Below are 17,332 nucleotides of genomic sequence, written 5' to 3' on the forward strand. Positions count from 1 at the left end.
CCCCCCCCCCCCCCCCCCCCCCCCCCCCCCCCCCCCCCCCCGCCAAGAGTGTCTTCTGTTGTCACGGCGGCTCCATCCCTGGCCCCCTCCCTGCTGCCTGGGAACCGGGAGTTGGCCAAGTTGGCGGCTGTCCTCTCTCTCCCTCTGGGAAGGGCAGATCTGGGGAATGGGAGGTCGGCGGGGATGACTCACCGGCCGAGACGGGAGTGTGCCCCGCTGTCTCAAGGTTGGGTCCTCACACGGCGGTGAGCTCATCCGGGTCCTGCCCACAGAGACGGCAGCGCGAGAACCCCCCGGGGACTGTGCACGCCAAGGCCCTGCTCAGTGACATTTGTAATAATGCGATGAGCGCTGGCGTGCTCGTCTGCCGTGAATTACAGCAATCTGGACAATTACTGCTCAGGGTGGCTCTAATGGCTGTGTGTTCCAGGCGGCGGGCGGGGGCGGGGCGGGAGGCAGGTGCTGGCAGCCCGGCCGCTGCGCTCCAGCATGAGCCTGGGGGGAGGGGGGAGATGCTAGGAATGCTGTGGAGCCCCCCCCATCCAGCCCTCAGGAGCCCAGGAAGGGACTCAGGAAGCAGCTCAGCTGCGGGCAGGTGGCGTGCCCTTGGCTTGCTGCCCAGCCCTTCCCATTGACCTGGAGCTTCACCTGAGCAGGGCAGGGGTACCCAGAGATGAGCCGGCCCGGTCCTTCCTGTGGGGAGCCTGGGGAAGCAAGCACGCGGCTGTCCCCGGGGTCTTGGGGTTGTTGAGCCTGCCCCGAGCATCCCAGAAGACCTCCAGCAGCCTGGCCTCAGAGGTTGAGCCGCAGAGGACGCCCTCTTCCCATCCCTGGAAAACCAGGCCTTGTAGCTCTGTGATCTCAGGCACATCTGTCAACCTCTCTGTGCCTCTGTTTCCTCTTGGGTCTGGTGGGAATTAGACTATCTCCCGCTGTGTGAGTTTCCTGGAGCTGTCCCAACAACACACAGACAGGGGGCCTTAGACCAGCAGGGCGCTCTCTCCAGGCTCTGGAGGCCAGAGGTCCAAAGTCAGGGTGTGGGCAGGGCTGTGCTCCCTCTGACTGTAGGGAGGGAACCTGTCTTGCCTGTCCAGCCTCCGACGCCTGCCTCCGTCCCTGGCGTTCCTTGGCTTGTAGGCCCATGGCTCCCATCTCTGCCTCTGTCTTCGTGAGGCTGTTTCCCTTTTCTTACAAACACCATTACTAATCCAAGAGGATCTCACTTTAATGTGACTTTATCTCCAAAGAGTCTTTTCCCCAATCAGGTCATGTTTAGAGGTGGCAGGGACCTGAAATTTGGAGGCAGCATAGTTCAGCCCAGTATAGCCGACACCCGGGGTTCCGTGAAAAACAAAGCAAAACCCAGCGGTGTGTCAGGCATATTGAGGTCCCTGTCACCATTTGTGACTGTCACCCATCCCTCAGCCGTGTGACCCTGGCCTGGCCTGTCCCTCTCCTGCCCTCATTCCGCCCCGACTTTAGCACGTGGCTGGGACGCCATCTCCCGGGGGCATCGTAAGGGGGGCACAGACCATAAATGTACAGTTCTTAGTATACAGTCGGCGCTCAGAAGCGGTAGGCCCACAGTTCAATACAGAGTGTCCGGAGCCTTTCGTGCTGAGTTCCGGCCCTGCTCTGGCCCTTGTGGGTGTGCGACCCTGAGCAAGGATGTGCTCCTCTCGGGCCTTGGCTCCTTGTGCACAGCTGGAGAAGCAGGCTGGAGGTGAGTGACCTCCTTGGCGGAGGTTCCACAAGGACAGAGAGGGTTCCCCAAGATTGGAGTCCCTGGGCTGGCACCCAGAGCCCAAACGATAGTGAGGGACACTGCTCGGTACTTCTCAGTGTTCCTGGATGCAAGGCAGGTGCTGGTCTTAGTCCCTTCTATTCAGATTTGGAAACCAAGGCTCAGAGAGGTTAAGTGAGCTGTCCCAGGTCACACAGCTCTTAATTGGTGGTGCTGGGGTTTGAACCCAGATACTCTGGTTACAGAGTGGGAATGGGACCGCTCTGAGGTTTGAATGAGTTAGTCCATGGGTTATGCTACTATTAATCAGATAATGAGGGGCGCACGGGTGGCTCCGTCAGTTAAGCGTCCGGCTCTTGATTTTGACTCAGGTCCTGATCTCAGGGTCGTGGGCTCGAGCCCCATGTGGGGCTCCGCACTCAGCACAGAGTTTGCTTGAGATTCTCTCTCTCCCTCTCCCTGGACCCCTCCCCCTGATCCTGTGTGCACTCCTGCGCGCACGCTCGCTCTCTCTAAATAAATAGAGAAAAATCTTTTTAAAAGATCAAATAATGAGGGAGGGAAGGACATCCCAGCAGCAGAAACAGCATGTGCGAAGGCCTCATGGCAGGGGCAGTGTGACAAAGTCAGAAGATGTCGAAACACGCAGTGAGGGGGAGAGAGGAGAGGGATGGAGAAGCTCTTGGGCTCCTGGCCTTACCAGCTGTGGGATGGAGTCCGGCTGTTAGGCCCAGAGCGTGGGGAGTGGGTAGGGAGGGGGGCGCTACAGCTGCAGCGTTCTGGGTGGGCAGGTGGGCACCTTCTCTTCTTGTGCGCACGGAGCCAGGGCTGCCTGCCCTGGGGCTCGCCCCAAGTAGGGACTGAGCATGTGCAGGAAGCAGCCTCCCCAGGAACCGGGCAGCTCCAGGGAGCTGGCTGCCTGCCCTCAGGCTCTGCGCCATGCTGGGCAGGAGGGGCAGGCCAGGCGCTGGGCTGGGATGTGAGGCTCTAGTTCCCCTGGGAAAGGTCAGCCTGGCCTGGCTCGGAGTCTTGACCCAGCTGTGCGGGAGGCCTGGGGCTCTGCTGGCAGCTCGTCTCGGTCCCCAGCATCTCTTCTCCGGTGGGCAGGGTGCCCGCTGTGGAGGGGGCGGGGTAGCCCCTGGTCACACTGTTCCAGACCAGGAAGAGGTGCTGGTCTGGCTCCATGCTGCCAGCCCCTCCCTGGCCCCAAGTGGCCCGTCTGGTGTGGGGAGAGAGGCTAGGTGAGCGGCCCTGCACGGAGGCGGCCCAGGCAAGCCTCCCAGGCTGGGTGGCTCTGAAGCTGACCCCAGCCCAGACACACGCGCTCACGCACTCGCTCGCTCTCTCTTTCTCTCGCAGTAACCCTGCGCCTGCAGCCCTTGCCCCCACGCACACCCCCCACCACTTTCACGGGGAGTGAAGGAGAAACCACTAATTGCTTTGCACCTCCGAAGTGCTTGTTGTGCACACTGGCTGCTTTAATTAGTTTTTACGGATGAAGAGTCTAAGGTTCAGGGAGGGGAGGCGTGAGCCCCAGCCCCGGAGCTTGGAAGAGCGGGCCCTCCCCACACACGCGTCCGTCGCCCAAGCCTCCTGCTGCCCCTACGGCGGGTGGCGTGGACGAGGAGCAGCCAGAGCGTGCTGCCGGCCCGCGGCACACACACTGGCAGAGGCTGGGGACGGGCTGTCGGCACAGTGCTTCGTGCGCCGGCAGGGCTCACGTGTGCGGGGCCACCTCTGGTGCCGGGGTCAGCGAGGGCCCAGAAGCGGACAGGGCCCGCCCTCAGAGCGGGTGCCGGAGGGAGGCTGACGTGGGGATGGGGGCGGCATCAAGGGTCGTCCGGAGGGACAGTTGGCGGCATTCAGGGTCGTTGGAAGGGACGGGGCTGATGCGGATGGGGAGCCGCTGCTACCCGTGGGCTGCAGGGCAGGGGTCGCATCTTGGGCACTTTGCCTCCCTGTCCTGGGTGCTTCGGCATGTGCTGGAGGAGAAAGTCAGGTTTCTGCATGACCTCGGGACGAAGGAGGCGACCAGCCTCAGGGGCGGGCTCCCGACCCCGCTGTGGTCCCTTGTCAGCCCCCTTGAAGCTCCAGTGAGGCACCACCAGCCCTCTTCGCTCCCAGGAGAAAAGCCGGCCCGTCGGCTGCCGACCCTCGGAGAGCGGCACCTGGCAGTGGGTGCGGAGTGTCGTCACGGGGCCCGGCTCGCTGGTTGGAGCACTTTGCATGAACTAGTGCACCAGGCGAGTGTTGCACAAGCGTGGACGCACACGTGTGCATGCACGCACGGGCACACGTGCACAAGCACACTGGGCTTTGCAGAGGAGGGCGCCGAGGTCTGGAGCGATGAGCCGGTGCGTGCACCGCGGATAGTGGACAGCGCAGAGCCGCTTGGCCCTGAGCCCGCTGTCTGCTCTGTAGGAAAACCCAATGCTGAGCGGGTCGTGTGGCATTTTCCCGGCGGGATGGGCAAGGCGACGTGAGGTCACACACAGGTGACTTCTTTTCATTGAAAATGTCTACTGGATCGCGTGTCGGGGGAGAGGTGGCCATTTGACGTCCCATCGATGATTTGTGGCTCTACCTGCTGAAACTGGGGCTTGTTTTTAAAAGCATAAATGGAAAGGAAAAGGCAGGTAAGTCAAAGTTCAGGCACGAAGTTGTCTAGCCAGGATCCTGATGGGATTTCGGGACTGGCCGGAGTTTTGGAAGCTCTGACACAGAGTCGGTGCCCAACCGGGTTGCCAGCTGAATGGCTGAGTCCGTGTCCAACCCACCCAGGGCTTGGGGTTTCTGGAAGAAGGAAGTGCCGTGACTCAGGACTAAGCCCGCTGGATTTTTTTCCCCTCTCCTTCGACAGTGTTTTGGGCAGAAAGTTTTGTTTCGCAAACTGGAGTTTCTTTTGGAAAATGGCAGCTGGCAGGACGGGTGGGGATGTGTCCCTCTTGGAGGCAGCCTGTGCTCTTCGTGGAGAGAACAGAAAGCCTCAGGGTTGGAAGGGGTTGGCTGGGGTTGGGGAGTCACTGTGTTTCCTGGAAGAGGGTGCTGGTTTTCCAGAGAGAGCAGCTGTGGCATCCCTGGGACACGGATGGATGGTGGTCTGACCCCCTGCCCCCGCCAGGTGCTACCAGGGCCCTCCCTGCCCTGTTATCTGAACTCATGGATGGTGAGCTAGGGGTGGGCTGTTGGTGGTTAGGTTCGCAGACCCTCGGGGGGAGAGAGCTGCCTGTAGCGGGGATCTCGAGAGGGAGCTGAACCAGGGACAGGCCAGGGACAGAGGCCTCTCTGGGGGCTGAGTCACTGCTCCCATAAGAACAATTCGTCACAAGCCCCTGCACGGTGCCTGAGAAGCTTCCTCTGAGGGTGGCCAGAGCAGTCAGTGGCCAGACTGAGACCCCCCCCGGGCCACGGTGCTGAGATGCCACCCCTGCAGCCACCCACTGCTCCTTTGTCTCCTTCAGGGCTCCGAGTATGTGACTCAGACCTTCTGGCTTGACTTCCTGTCTTGGTCAATTTCACTTCCTAGTTCCTGCCTCCTGACTCTTCAGCACGAAACTCTTTCCTTAGAAATTAGAAGTGGGGTCGGGGAATCCAGACCGCAGGGGACCTCGGGAGAATCTGCCATCTGGGCATAGGCGTGGAACTTTGGTGGGCACTGCCTCCATCCTCATCTGATGAGGGTCTAGGGCGCCCTGCCCTATTCAGCCCCTCCTCTCAGTAGCTCCTTCCTGGGGGCCTCAGAGAGGTGGCACGGGTGCCATGGGACACCCAGGGGGCCCCCCAGACCAAAACACTTGGGGAATCCAGAACTTTGTTCACGCGCCAAGTGCCTTCTGTATGCCTAGCAGTTACGGGTACAGAGACGTGACCGTCCGTGAGCAGTGGAGCAAAGCTAATTTCTGAATGCTCTGTAGGCAACAAAGCCTCGCGATGGCAGGGTGGCTGGGGGATGGCTTTAGAGAAGCTGGTCAGGGAAGGCTTCTCTGAGGAGGTGTCTCTGGAGCTGAAGGAGGACAGAGGCAGATTTGTGAAAAAGCCATGCAGGTAGAGGAAGCAGCTAGTGTTAAGTGTCCTGGGTCACGCTCAAGGAAGGGCTGGACCTAAAAGGTCCCAGCGGGTGGGTGAGCAAGGGGAGAAGTGGGGAGCAGGCTGGGTGGGGGGGTGGGGCTGCTTCTGCAGGGCCTCACACGACACACTGAAGCCTCTGGATTTTATCCCGAGAGGCATGGGTTCACTGGAAGACCGGCGTTCTAAAAGCTCACTTGGGCCTCTTCCCTACAGGGTATGGATCAAGGGAGTCAGGCAGAAAGTCCTGGGTCCCTGACACGGTTGGGATCCCAGGACGAGGGTTGGGCGCACAGGTGGGTCAGGGAGGCCTGTCGTTCCTTGGGTTTCCGTGGGCAGGACATAAAGGCTGAGGGCTAAAGGGACAAGCAGGTCGGTGACCCTGGAGTTGGAAAAATCGGTCATGACCTGGATCTGGCTCCAAAGTTCAAGCCCGTTAACTTTCAAACTCGCGGGAGCTGTCTGTGACAGGTCTAGCAGCTGTCGATCGGGGCAGGCTGCTCTGGTTGTCAGGGGTGTCTCGGAGAGGGAGGAAAGGCCGCTGTCCCCCCGAGACCCTTGGGCAGCAGAGAACGAACCGTGTGGGGACTCCAGCCCCTTTCCCCAGCCCTCAGTGGCTGGAGGTGTCGTTTGCACTCAAGTCCTGAGCTGCTTCGGGGAATGCGGAGCCAGCCTGGCCCGTCCGTAGACCCGCGGGTGCTGGAAGGAGCACTCGGGCCCCTTCCTGCGGCCCCAGACCTCCAGAGTGTCCCGCGGAGGGCTGGCAGCAGCGGGCCGGGTGGGGGCGGACCGCAGGTGGAACCGGCAGCGGGGAATGACAGCGGAAGAAGCTGTTTGCTCCCCGTCTGCTGGGGTGGAGAAGCTCTGTTTTTCTGAACCCTCGTCTGTTCTTACCGCTGTTGCTGACGCCGCCGCCACGGATGGGGAGAGAGGGAGGGGAAGCCAGTGCCAAGTTGGCCCGCCCCTTCTGAACCTGGGCTTCTGCCACGCTCCCCCGCCCGCCCGCTCCCGAGAGCCTCCGTCTGGAGGTCACATTCAGCCCTGACGACGCGTCTCGCTGGGTCGGGCAGCAGGAAGAGCCAGCCCAGGCGTGCAGGGAGGCTGCTCAGGGCTCCGCTGCCCCGTCAGGCTGGGCTCTTTGGATTCCGCCCAGCGGGGGTGTCGGGGACTGGGGGCTCCCGGCCAGCGCCCTTTGCTGAGCTCTTTTCAGGGTGCACTCGTGCCTGGAGGAGCCTCGGACACGGTGCACCCTGGTGACGCCTGGCACTGGGCAGGAGCACACAACTGACAAGTTCCCGCCACCCGCCCCCATCGGCGAAGGGCACCTCTCACGCCCTGGTCTGCTGGGGGGACGGTGTCAGGACCGGCAGCGCCCGGGCAGCGGGCGGTAGGAGCCCTGGGCCACTAGGGGCGGGCGGTGCGGAGCCGCTTCCCCGCCCTTCTCAGAGCCAGCCTCCGCCCGCCCTCTCCCGCCCTCCCCTCCCCTCCCCTCCCCTCCCTTCCCTTCCCCTCCCCTCCCCTTCCCTCCCTCCCTCCCTCCCTCCTGCTGCCGCCACCACCGCCGCCGCCGCTGTTGGACAGAAGGATGTGAGGCAGAGCTGAGCGGGAGCAGACGCCAGCCACAAGCCTGCTCCAGCCACAAGCCTCGCGGAGCCGGCACCGCGGCCGCCCAGCCTCCCGCCTCCCAGCCCGCGGCTCCCAGCTCCACTCCCTGGAGCATCCTCCAAGCCGTATGTTTCCGGAAAACTTGGCCGAGGGGGAGACGCAGATGAGAGGATGTGAGTGAGGCCCCAGGAGGGGCTTGGGGTGGCATTGGGTACCGGTGACAGGGACCTGGCTGTGGCCAGCAGGCAGGGGACGCAGGAGTTCTGTGCCCATGGGACCCCATCCCCACCCCTTCCCTTGGGACCCCTTCTCTCCCCACCCCCCTCCCCCCCCCCCCCCCCCCCCCCCCCCCCCGCGCCTTTCTGGCTGTCAGGCTGGGGCTGTCAGGGGAGGAAGGGCAGGACCTCGGTCTGCTTGGGGCAGGCTGGGGGGGGTCCTTGGCTGGTGCACGCTCAGAGGTGCTCCCTCTAGCCAGATGGCGGCTAGGGGGCTTTCAGCTGGGTCTAGTTTAGGTGGTCTGCAAGGCTCGGTGAGGTCTGAAGTGCTTGTCCCTGTGCCCAGCACCCTCAGCCTAGGGAACAGGAACCAGAAGGGGGCCCTGGCCAGCGACATGAGGACACTCACCCCAGCCTCTGCTGTAGCTGTCAGGATACCGAGGCTCATAGAACAGAGTGGGTGGCTGATACCACACAGCACTTCCCAGGCAGGGCTTCTGGACTACGCTGTCCAGGGCTCCTCCTGAAGTCACCACTCGATTTTGGGAAAGGGCTGGGTGACCCTGTCACCCTCGTCAACTCCCGCTGTTGCTGCTGCCACAAGTGGAGTTAATTAGGACCCTGAGGCCCCGGCCAGCCTCCAAACCACCTCCTTATTTATGTGTTGAGTTTGGAAATGTCAGCCTCTCTGGGGTCCAGCCACCCCCCGGGTCCTTGCTGCTCCTACCCGCCCCCCCACCCATCAGGCCCAGATGGGAGACCCGCCCTCTCCCGTCCAGGGTTCCGGCCCGACGTGTTTGCCTGGGCTCCCTTGGCCCCGGCTGGGGAAATATAAATAAACTCGCGTCCCGTCGTCCTCCGCCAGGTTCTGTGGAAGTGGCAGCTGCTGCTGGCGCAGGCGGAGGGAAAGGTCAGGGGGCTGGGTGACACTTGATCCCAAGCCCCAGCCCGCCCCTGCGCGCCTGTCCTTGAGGAACCCTGAGGAGCCCGCTGTGGCGCCACGTGGCCCGTAGCCTCCGCTGGGGAGCAGGTGGCCTGTCGGGCTGGCACTGCTTCCACCCCACCAGGCCCAGAGGCAGGAGAGCGGAAAACCTGGGTCCCCTCTCCCACTCTGCCCTTGGTCTGTCCCCACGAGCTCTCGAATGGCTGTGGCCCCTTGAGCCCGCTCTCCCCCCACCCCCACCCCCTCCACCCCCCCCTGCTGGCGATGGGAGAGCAGTCCTGGGCAGCAAGGATGAGACGGAACCTCGTCTCAGGGGTTCTGCAAACTCCAGGTCCCTCGGCCGCGGGCTGTGGCGGCTTGCCCGTGTGGTGCCTGTTGTAGTTCTGTTTTCACGAGAGCCTCGTACGCAGCGCGCCGGTGGCACGTGTGAGGGTGGGTGGGTGGGCGGGTGGGTGGACGAGCAAATGAATGACGGAGGATGCCAGCGCGCAGACTGTCCGGCCCTCGGGCTCCCGCACCCCTGCAAAATCCCAGTCAGAGCCCTCCTACTTGCAGCTTGATTTGATTCAAGGAAAATGGCCTCAAACTTCGTTATGGGAAATCTTTCGTTTGCCGTGATAGTCTAGCTCTGGGGCTCTGAGGCTGCTGTGTTCCCAGCAGCATGACTCAGGTTTTGTGCCTGCTGCCCTTGGGGGGGCCCCGTCCTGCCCCACAGCCCTCAGGGGTCGGGAGCCTGCCTCCTGTCCCTCCAGCAGCCCCTGAGACGTGGCCGGCCCTGCCCGTTCCAGCTGACCTGGCCACACGGGGTACAGAGAGACGTGTGCGGCGTGCCCATGTGTGCCGGGAGCTCCCTGGGCAGATGGACTGAGACCTGGGGCCGGGCTTCCCAGGTGCGGCTTCTGCGTGCGGGGGACTGCGTTTTCGCTGAGCCTGGTGTTCACGGTATTGGAGCTAGAATGGGGTGTGGAGTGGGGGTGGGGGTATAGCTCTGGCCTGAGTTTGTGAGGCTGGAGAGAACTTTTTCCAACCTAGGTGGGTTTGACGTGGAGTCTGCCAGTTCCTGGGGATTTCTCCCCATAGCAGGGGTCGGTGAAGCTGTGAGACACTCATAGCGATGGGGAAGGGGGCTGTGTTTGGGGGGCAGGTCTACTCCCATCCCTTGAATCAGCCCTATGGGCCCCAAGCCCATGAAGGCCTCAGGCCCCAGAGGTACCCAGTTAGCCCGGTTGAAGAGGCCCCGGGCTCCAGCTCACACCAACCCCGACCCCACCCTCCCTCCCCTGCTCACACGTTCCTTCCTTTTCTCTGGCCCTGGCCCTGTGCGGCCGGAAAACAGCCCTGTCTCCCGAGGCCTGAGGCCTCATCTGCAGCTGTGAGGAGTGTCAGTGCTAGGTCACGACAGCCAGGGGAGGCAAGAGAGGTGGGGGCCTGGGCGGGGTCCAAGCCCCAGATCTCAGCCCCTCGCCCCTGGAATTCTCGACCGTGGCCTTGGCGGGGGTGCACCTGGGGCGAGCACCCCTGCCCCTGCCGGTTCCTGGAGCCAGGGCCTTTTGCCCCTGTAGCCTGGGTGGGGAGGGGTGGTGGCCAGGCCCCTGTGTCCCCCACCCCCCGGCACTCCCCCCTGTCCCCGTCTGCTTCTGGAGCCGGGATCCTTGTGCCTGCATTCAGAGCATTTTCAGCCTGGGGCTCCAGGCCGTGGGCACGGGCCCCTGCCTCCTGTCACCTGCTCCCCTTCCTCCACAGGTCTTCTGGAACACGGCCGGAACTGGTCGGCCATCGCTCGGATGGTGGGCTCCAAGACCGTGTCTCAGTGTAAGAACTTCTACTTCAACTACAAGAAGAGGCAGAACCTGGATGAGATCCTGCAGCAGCACAAGCTGAAGATGGTGAGCACCCCGCCCCCAGCCCGACACACGCACACACATGCACACGCACACGCACGCCGTCCCGCCTGCCCGGGCCTCATGTGGGGGCTGTGCCCTGGGTGCTCACGGCCCCTGTACCAGGCTCACCCTCCCAGTGCCCCACCTCGGCTCCCTTGCTCTCCTGGGTCTGATGCCTTTGGGTGTGTGCAGGAAGGAGCATGGTGGGTCGGGCCCTGCCTCAGTGAGGCCTGTGGCTGTCAGTGCACTGGAACAAAGGTCCAGGGGCAGATGAACCCCAAGTGAGTGTCTTCCCCCAACCCCCCCCCACCGTTTGACCTCTTGGTCTTAGGGCTGCCTCGGGGAAGGAAGGACTGGTCAGGGAGCAGCAGGCCTGGCCCTGGCCTCCTGGCGCCTCCTGCTACCCTCTGGCCTCAAGAGGAGCCAGGAGCCCAGGAGGGCTCACTGAGATTGTAAATGGTCTCTGCGGAGAGAACCGCGTCCTTCGTGGCTGATACTGTGAAGGGAGGGCCGTTTGGGGACTGCCTCTTCCCTTCCTCCTCTCCCCCCTCCTTTCTTTCCCTGTCCCCTTCTGTTCCTCCGTCCCTGACGCCATGCCCCTGCCATGCACTGTCACCGTTATAGATCTGGGGAAACCGAGGCTCAGTCAGGCTCATCAACAGCGGACTTGGGGTTTGAACCCACACCTGTATGACCCAGGGACACATGCTTTGGTCACCAGGCTGTATCACTGCCCACTCCCCCAGATCAGGCTGCCTGTTGCTGGGTATAGAGCAAGTGCAGCCTGTCCTGGGAGGCAGGGTTGAATTGCTCTCCCCACGAAGCCCATGGGGGTGCCCAGACCGCTGAGGCACGCAGCGTGGCCGGCAGGCGGGGGCAGGCTCGCCCCACTTGAACTGTGCTCGAGCGCCGTGCAGATTTTAAGTGCGCTGTCCCCGGCCGCCCTGGGCGGGATCTTACTGAATCAAGTGTCTAAGCAGCTGCAGGCTGTTCAAGGCCAGGAGACACCGTGTCATGCTCCTGTGGCAGGGCTGAGGCCGACCCTCAGTCTTGGGTTGAGTTCTTGTCTGTGTCCTGTTCCCAGTTGCATCTGGTGAGGCCAGACCACCTTTGCCTTCCCTGCGTGCTGTTCACATGGTCCCTGGTGCTCCTTTAGCTTCTGGCAGTGCTCCCTGGTGCCCCAGGAGCTCTCCTTTTTTCCTAGATTTTCTAGGACTCTGGTTTCTGCAGGGAGGAAGACTCAGGGAGGCATGAGAGTGCAGAGCACCTGTCTTTAAGGCCTGTTGAAATCCCGCAGAGCAGCAGCTGGGAGGGGCTGTTGGCTGGTAGGGAGGCAGCCTCTGTGGACACCAGCTAGGAATTAACTTGGGGGGAGGGTGGTCCCGAGCTGGGCCAGGCACAGGCACAGGAGGAGGTCTTCCTGCTCCCTCTCCCCCTCCTCCCCCCTTTTCCCTCCTCTTCCCCCAGCCCCTCCCAGCCAGCATGGACGCAAACCTGGCCATAGCCCAGGTTGTTGGGTTACAGGCCTGCCCTCCCAGAGTCCCTCATGGCACCGTCCTGCTGTGGCCCTGGGACCCCAGGACTTGAGAGCGCGGGTAGGAGGGCCAGAGACCCCTGGTGGATGGTGCAGTGTGAGCTCAGGGGTGAGAGTGGAGTCAAGTCCCAGCTTGATCATGGGGCACCTGTGTGCCCGTGGGTGGCAGTTTCATCCCCCCCCAAGCCTCAGTTCCCCATCTGTGAAGTGGGGGAATAGTGGCCCTTACCCCGAGACCCTTGGTGAGGACTGAATGAGTTACCACTTTTGGGGAACTGAGTGCTTGTCCGAGGGGAGTGCTGTGCGAGCGGTGGCCGCCCTGTCTGCTCCCACTGATAGTGCTGGGAGCAGCAGTGGTGGAATTTTGTCTCAAAGCCACTCACCCCCTTTTTTTCTCGGGGGCGTGGGAGGCGCTCTCTCAGATGCTGTGTGCAGGAGCAGCTGTTGCAGGGACTCTGGCCCAAGAGACCCGGAGTCTAATCCAGGTCTTGCTGCTTACTAGCTGTGTGACCATGGGCAAGTGGCTTGCCCTCTCTGTGTGCCGTTTTCCCAGCTCTGCAGTGAGGCCAGTACTAGGGGGCCCCTTGGAGGGCTGTTAGGACACTCACCTGAGTGGGTGGATGGAAGGGCCTGGAACAGGGCCTGGCCCGTTGTGAGCACCCTGCAGCTGAGAGCTATGACTTTGGTGGCGCTCGTGGCCGCCAGATGCCCAGTGGCTGGGATCTCACGTGCCCCGGATACGTAAGGCTAGGACCCACGGTCAGGCTTGTGGGGAGCCGAGGAGTCCTTTGTAAGGTGGGGGCCGCGCCCGGGGCCAGGCCTTGTCCTTGCCGTGCACTCAGTAAGCCTCTCCTGAGTGCCTGCCGTGCGCCTAGTGGGCAGTGTGCGTGGGCTGTTCCTGCTGGGCGGAGGAGCTGGGCATTCCTGGAGTGGATGGCGAGAAGCCGTCTGCCAATGCTGGGCTCGGGGTGGGTTGTGCTGGTCTAAGAGAGGTGTAGCGGTAGCTGATGGAGGAGGCCGGCCTTTTTGTCGCCTGACCCTATGCACTGGTGGGTCATGAGGCCAGGAGACCACGGAGGGGATTTGAACCCGGGTCTGTGGAGCATCCCTTCGTGGGCCTGCCCTCCACTAGACGTGGCTCACACAGGACTCAGCAGAGCATGGTCTTGCCGGGTGAGCTGTGGACCAAGTGTGTTGGACCAGGAGATAGGGCCAGCAGGCCGTGTTCTGGGGCCCGCAGGTGGCTGAACCTTGCTGACCACTTGTTTTGGTGAGAAAAGGCAATTTGGGAGTGTGGGGCTGGTTCTTGTTCCCAGCTGACCTTGAAGGAGCGATGGAGGAAGCACAGTGAACGCATCACAGGGACCCGTCACGGGAAATTGGGCTCAGCCTGGGTCCATTCATCCCGATGGGCCACCCAAGCTGCAGGGGTGAGTTCCCCGTCACTGGAGTATGCAAGCAGGCCTCACAAGATGCTACTGAACTCCATGACCTCAGCCTCGCACCCGTCCCCGGCCCACTCCGGTCTCCAGGAGGAAGCTCTAGGTCCTTAGGAATCCTGAAGCGGGGGCAGCCACCTCTGGCCATTGGCCAGGCCCCGTCTGGAGCTCAGAAAGACCTGTCACCCTTGTCCAGTGCGGGAAGGAGCTGAGGAAGCAGAGGGTCAGTGGGTGTCCCTCCCGCTTTACAGCAGGCCTGGCCTGAGCAAGGCCGTGGGGCGACATCAGCAGGAAGCAGGATTGGGTGGGCAGGCGCGCATGTCCCAGACTTATGTAACATTTGGCATTAGTGCCTTCTCCGAGGTTTTCCTCCCCCTCCTTATGGCCGAAGGTTACCCTTTTCTCCCATCTGTGATTCCAGGCCCTGGGGCTCAGCTTCCGTGTTTCTCTGTCTCTGTCTGTCTCAGTCCAGGCCTTGCCTTGCCTTGTTTCCTTCTGTTGTCTCCTCTGTCCAAGGCTGCGTAGGCCTGGAGGGGGACACGGTCTGGACAGCAAAGTGCTTAAACCTGACCTGCATTCAAATGTGAGCTACTTGACTCATGAGCTGTGTGATCTCGGGAAAGTGTCTTTGCCTCTCTGAGCCAGTGTCTTTGTCTATCAAGTTCATTCATCTAAAGAAACTATTACGGGGCGCCTGGGTGGCTCAGTGGGTTAAGGTCTCTGCCTTCGGCTCGGGTCATGATCTCAGGGTCCTGGGATCGAGCCCCGCATCGGGCTGTCTGCTCGGCGGGGAGCCTGCTTCCCTTCCTCTCTCTCTGCCTGCCTCTCTGCCTGCTTGTGATCTCTGTCTGTCAAATAAGTAAATAAATAAAATCTTTAAAGAAACTGTTACAGAGCACCTGCACTCTAGGTAACAGGCCCTGTTTCAGGTAGGCTGGGGACAAAGCAGAGAACAAGGGTGCTGGCCCTTTAGGGGCTAATTCCGGTTCAAGGGACAGATGAACATACAAGTAATTTCTGATTCTGGTCTGAAGGTGGTAACGTGAGGAATATAGTAGAGAGTGATTGATGGGAGGCCGGAAGCACTAGCTGATTTTGACAGGATAATAGGGAAGATCTTTCTGAGGAGGTGGGGTCTGAGCGAAGTCCAGATTGAGGTGAGGAAGTGAGTCACACTAGTGTCTACAAGAAGGAGGTCAAGGCAGAGGAATGACTAGTGCAAAGGCCCTGTGGCCGAGGGCCCTGTAAGCGTGTTTGCACAAGGAGGCCAGTGTGTTTGTAGCAGGATGACCGAGGAGGGCAGAGGTAGACAAACATTTTGGAGAGGTGGGTGAGGTCCAGATCTAGACCATGCAGGGCTATATGGAGGGGGAACAACTGGGGTTTTCTATCAAGGGTTTCAGGGAGCCCCTGGAAGGTTTGAAGCAGGGGCAGCGTATTCTGGCTTATAGAGCAGAGGTGTGTCTCCGTTGTCTCAATCCAGGAAAACACCCAGGCACATAGTAGGTACTCAATAAACAGCAGCCGCAATCATACCTGTCTTGCCAGCATTTCCTGTTCCGCACACCCCTCCTGATTCTGGGGGTACAGGGCCACATGTGGAAGGATTCGGTGTAATTCCTCAGACACTCAGAAAGTCCCAGCCTCTCAGACCCCGTGTTGGGATTCGAGTGTTGACATCATACTTGCCGTGCTTGGCCTTGAGTCCGCAGAAGATGCACATCCCGGCCAGGCCCTCAGGAGCCCCGGTTCCCTGCCAGGCTCCCAGCTCTGTGGAGTCCCACCCAGCTGCTGCCCCGCCCCCGCTCCAGCGGCAGATCTCGCCTGCCTCACCCAGCCCAAGCACAGGAGTGAGTCCCTGTCTGCTAAAAATAGATTGGGGAAGAAGGGGGATCCCTCAGCCGCACCCACAGAACCCACATGTCACACAACTTTCTCGCGCCTCGTGGGCTCCAGCTGGGCCTCTGGGAGAAGCTTGGGGTTTGGGGCAAGGCCGGGCCAGCCCCTGGAGCCGGTGGGGGGGGGGGGGGGGAAGGGGGTGGGGAATGACAGAGCTGGGCGTTCCCACAGTGGCCAGGGGACATTCGGCAGGGTGGGGCTATGGCCCTGGCCTGTTGGTGACGGAAACCGTGACTAACGGGCAAACGGACGTTTTCCTTTTCCTCCCCACGTTCTGAGTGGCTACGCTCAGAGGACCCCCATTTGCTCAGGAAGAAGGCAGGACAGGAAGTGATCCCACTCTCAGACTGGGGCTGGGGCTTGGGGACCCACTGAGGCCTGTTCCCAGCCCAGCCATAGTGAGGGCCCGAGAGTTTTGGGTCAGGGGCTTTCTCCAGGGAGCCAGGGCATTGGCGGAGGGGAGGTTCCTGTTTCCTGTACCAAAGGACCACAAACGAGGTGACTGAGAACAATAGAAAAGCATTCTCTCACAATCTGGAGGCAAAAATCTGAAATGGAGGTGTCTATAGGGCCCTGCTCCCTCCGGAGGCTCCGGGGAGAAGCCTGCCTTGCTCCTCTAGCTGCTGAGGGCGGCCGGTCGTGCTGGACGTTCCTTGGCCACTGGACACATCGCTCCCTACGTGCTTCTGTGTGCCTCTGCGTCCGGATTCCCCCTCTTCTTTTAAGGACACCAGTCCTACCGGACTCAGGGTCCGTCCTAATCTCGTATGACCTCATCTGAACTAATTACATTTGCAAAGAGCTCATTTCCAAATAAGGTCACACTCTGAGTTTTGGGCGGTCATGGATTCTGGGGGGACCGTCCCCGGGCCCATGCGAGGGGCTTCCCTGAGGCTCTTGGCGTGTCTGAGGTCACCACAGGTTCTACTTCCTTCCTTGGAGATCCTGAAGGGCTCGGGCTGAGACCCTCCTGTCACTGCAGCTGCATCGGGGCCGGTCATCCCCTCTTGGGAACCAGTCCACTGCCTCCGGGAGTCCCTGGTCACCTTGAGACCCTAGCACTCCGCCATCACACGTACCCCAACTCTGCCAACTGTGTGTTCGAGCCTCAGAGGCCGCCCGCTCGGTCAGCCGGTCAGTAGCCGGCAGATGTGCTCAAAACTCGGTAGCTCGCCCCGGGAGGGGCAAAGACAGCAGCTATCAACCAGGAGGGCGAAGCTCGCACCCAAGCTGGGGGATGGGCATCCGGCCCGTGAGTGAAGGAGCCGGGCTTCCGGGGACGAGGGTGCCCTGTGGAGGGCCGTGCAAGTCCCCGCTGTGGGAGCCTTCTTTCTGCTCCTTGTGCACACTGAGCTGGGCCCCCCCTCGGGGGCCTGTACTCGCACTTCCCTCTACCTGGACCACCAACCTCCAGGGCTTTGCCCGGCCGGCTCTCTCTCTCTGTGCTCCTCCTTGGCTCAGAGGTCACCTCCTCCAAGAAGCCTTCCCTGCCCGTTTAACCCCCGCCCTGTCTGTTTTGATCTTGCTCATGTCTCCACCTCTGAGTCTCTAATTAAGGGATATGTTGTTTGTTGGTCCCCTGACTAGAAGACCTCTGTGGGCAGGGACCTTGTCTGCCTCATTCATTGTGTGTCCTCAGCCCCGAGGCCGTCCTGGCACGCAGGAGGCATCCTGGAAAGACTGGGGGAGTGAAATGATGAGGTTCCCAAACCAGTCCTGTCTGCCGGGGCTCCGTGAGAGGCAGAGGTGACATGCAAGGAAGTTTTCCTCCTTCATTTGCTTCCCACGTAGTGACTGTGCCTGGCACAGTGTCCTCCGGGACATCTGGTCCCTGCTCTGCCTGGGGTCGTCAGAGGGGCTGGACCAGTCACAGGGGGCCTGTAGGCAGAAACAGCCCTTCCTCGCCTGTCCCAGAAGGATGTCAGGGCAACTGATCGGCCAGGCTGTACCATACACGTATCTGGGACTTGAGGGAAGAATAAAGGCCTCCGTAAAAATAGCCACT

At 61.6% G+C, this 17,332-nt stretch overlaps 1 protein-coding gene across 1 annotated transcript in view; it reads left to right on the forward strand.

The window, feature by feature from the left end:
- LOC111156480 (nuclear receptor corepressor 2) overlaps positions 1-17,332 on the forward strand; it is a 207,664-nt gene that overhangs the window by 145,864 nt on the left and 44,468 nt on the right. Inside the window, exon 19 of the mRNA XM_022517407.1 lies at positions 10,316-10,458. Coding sequence (XP_022373115.1) covers positions 10,316-10,458 — 143 coding nt within the window. The remainder of the gene's footprint in view (positions 1-10,315; positions 10,459-17,332) is intronic.

This window comes from Enhydra lutris, unplaced genomic scaffold (assembly GCF_002288905.1).
Source record: "Enhydra lutris kenyoni isolate GAN:26980312 unplaced genomic scaffold, ASM228890v2 scaffoldscaffold46, whole genome shotgun sequence".
Classification (NCBI taxonomy): Eukaryota; Metazoa; Chordata; class Mammalia; order Carnivora; family Mustelidae; genus Enhydra; species Enhydra lutris.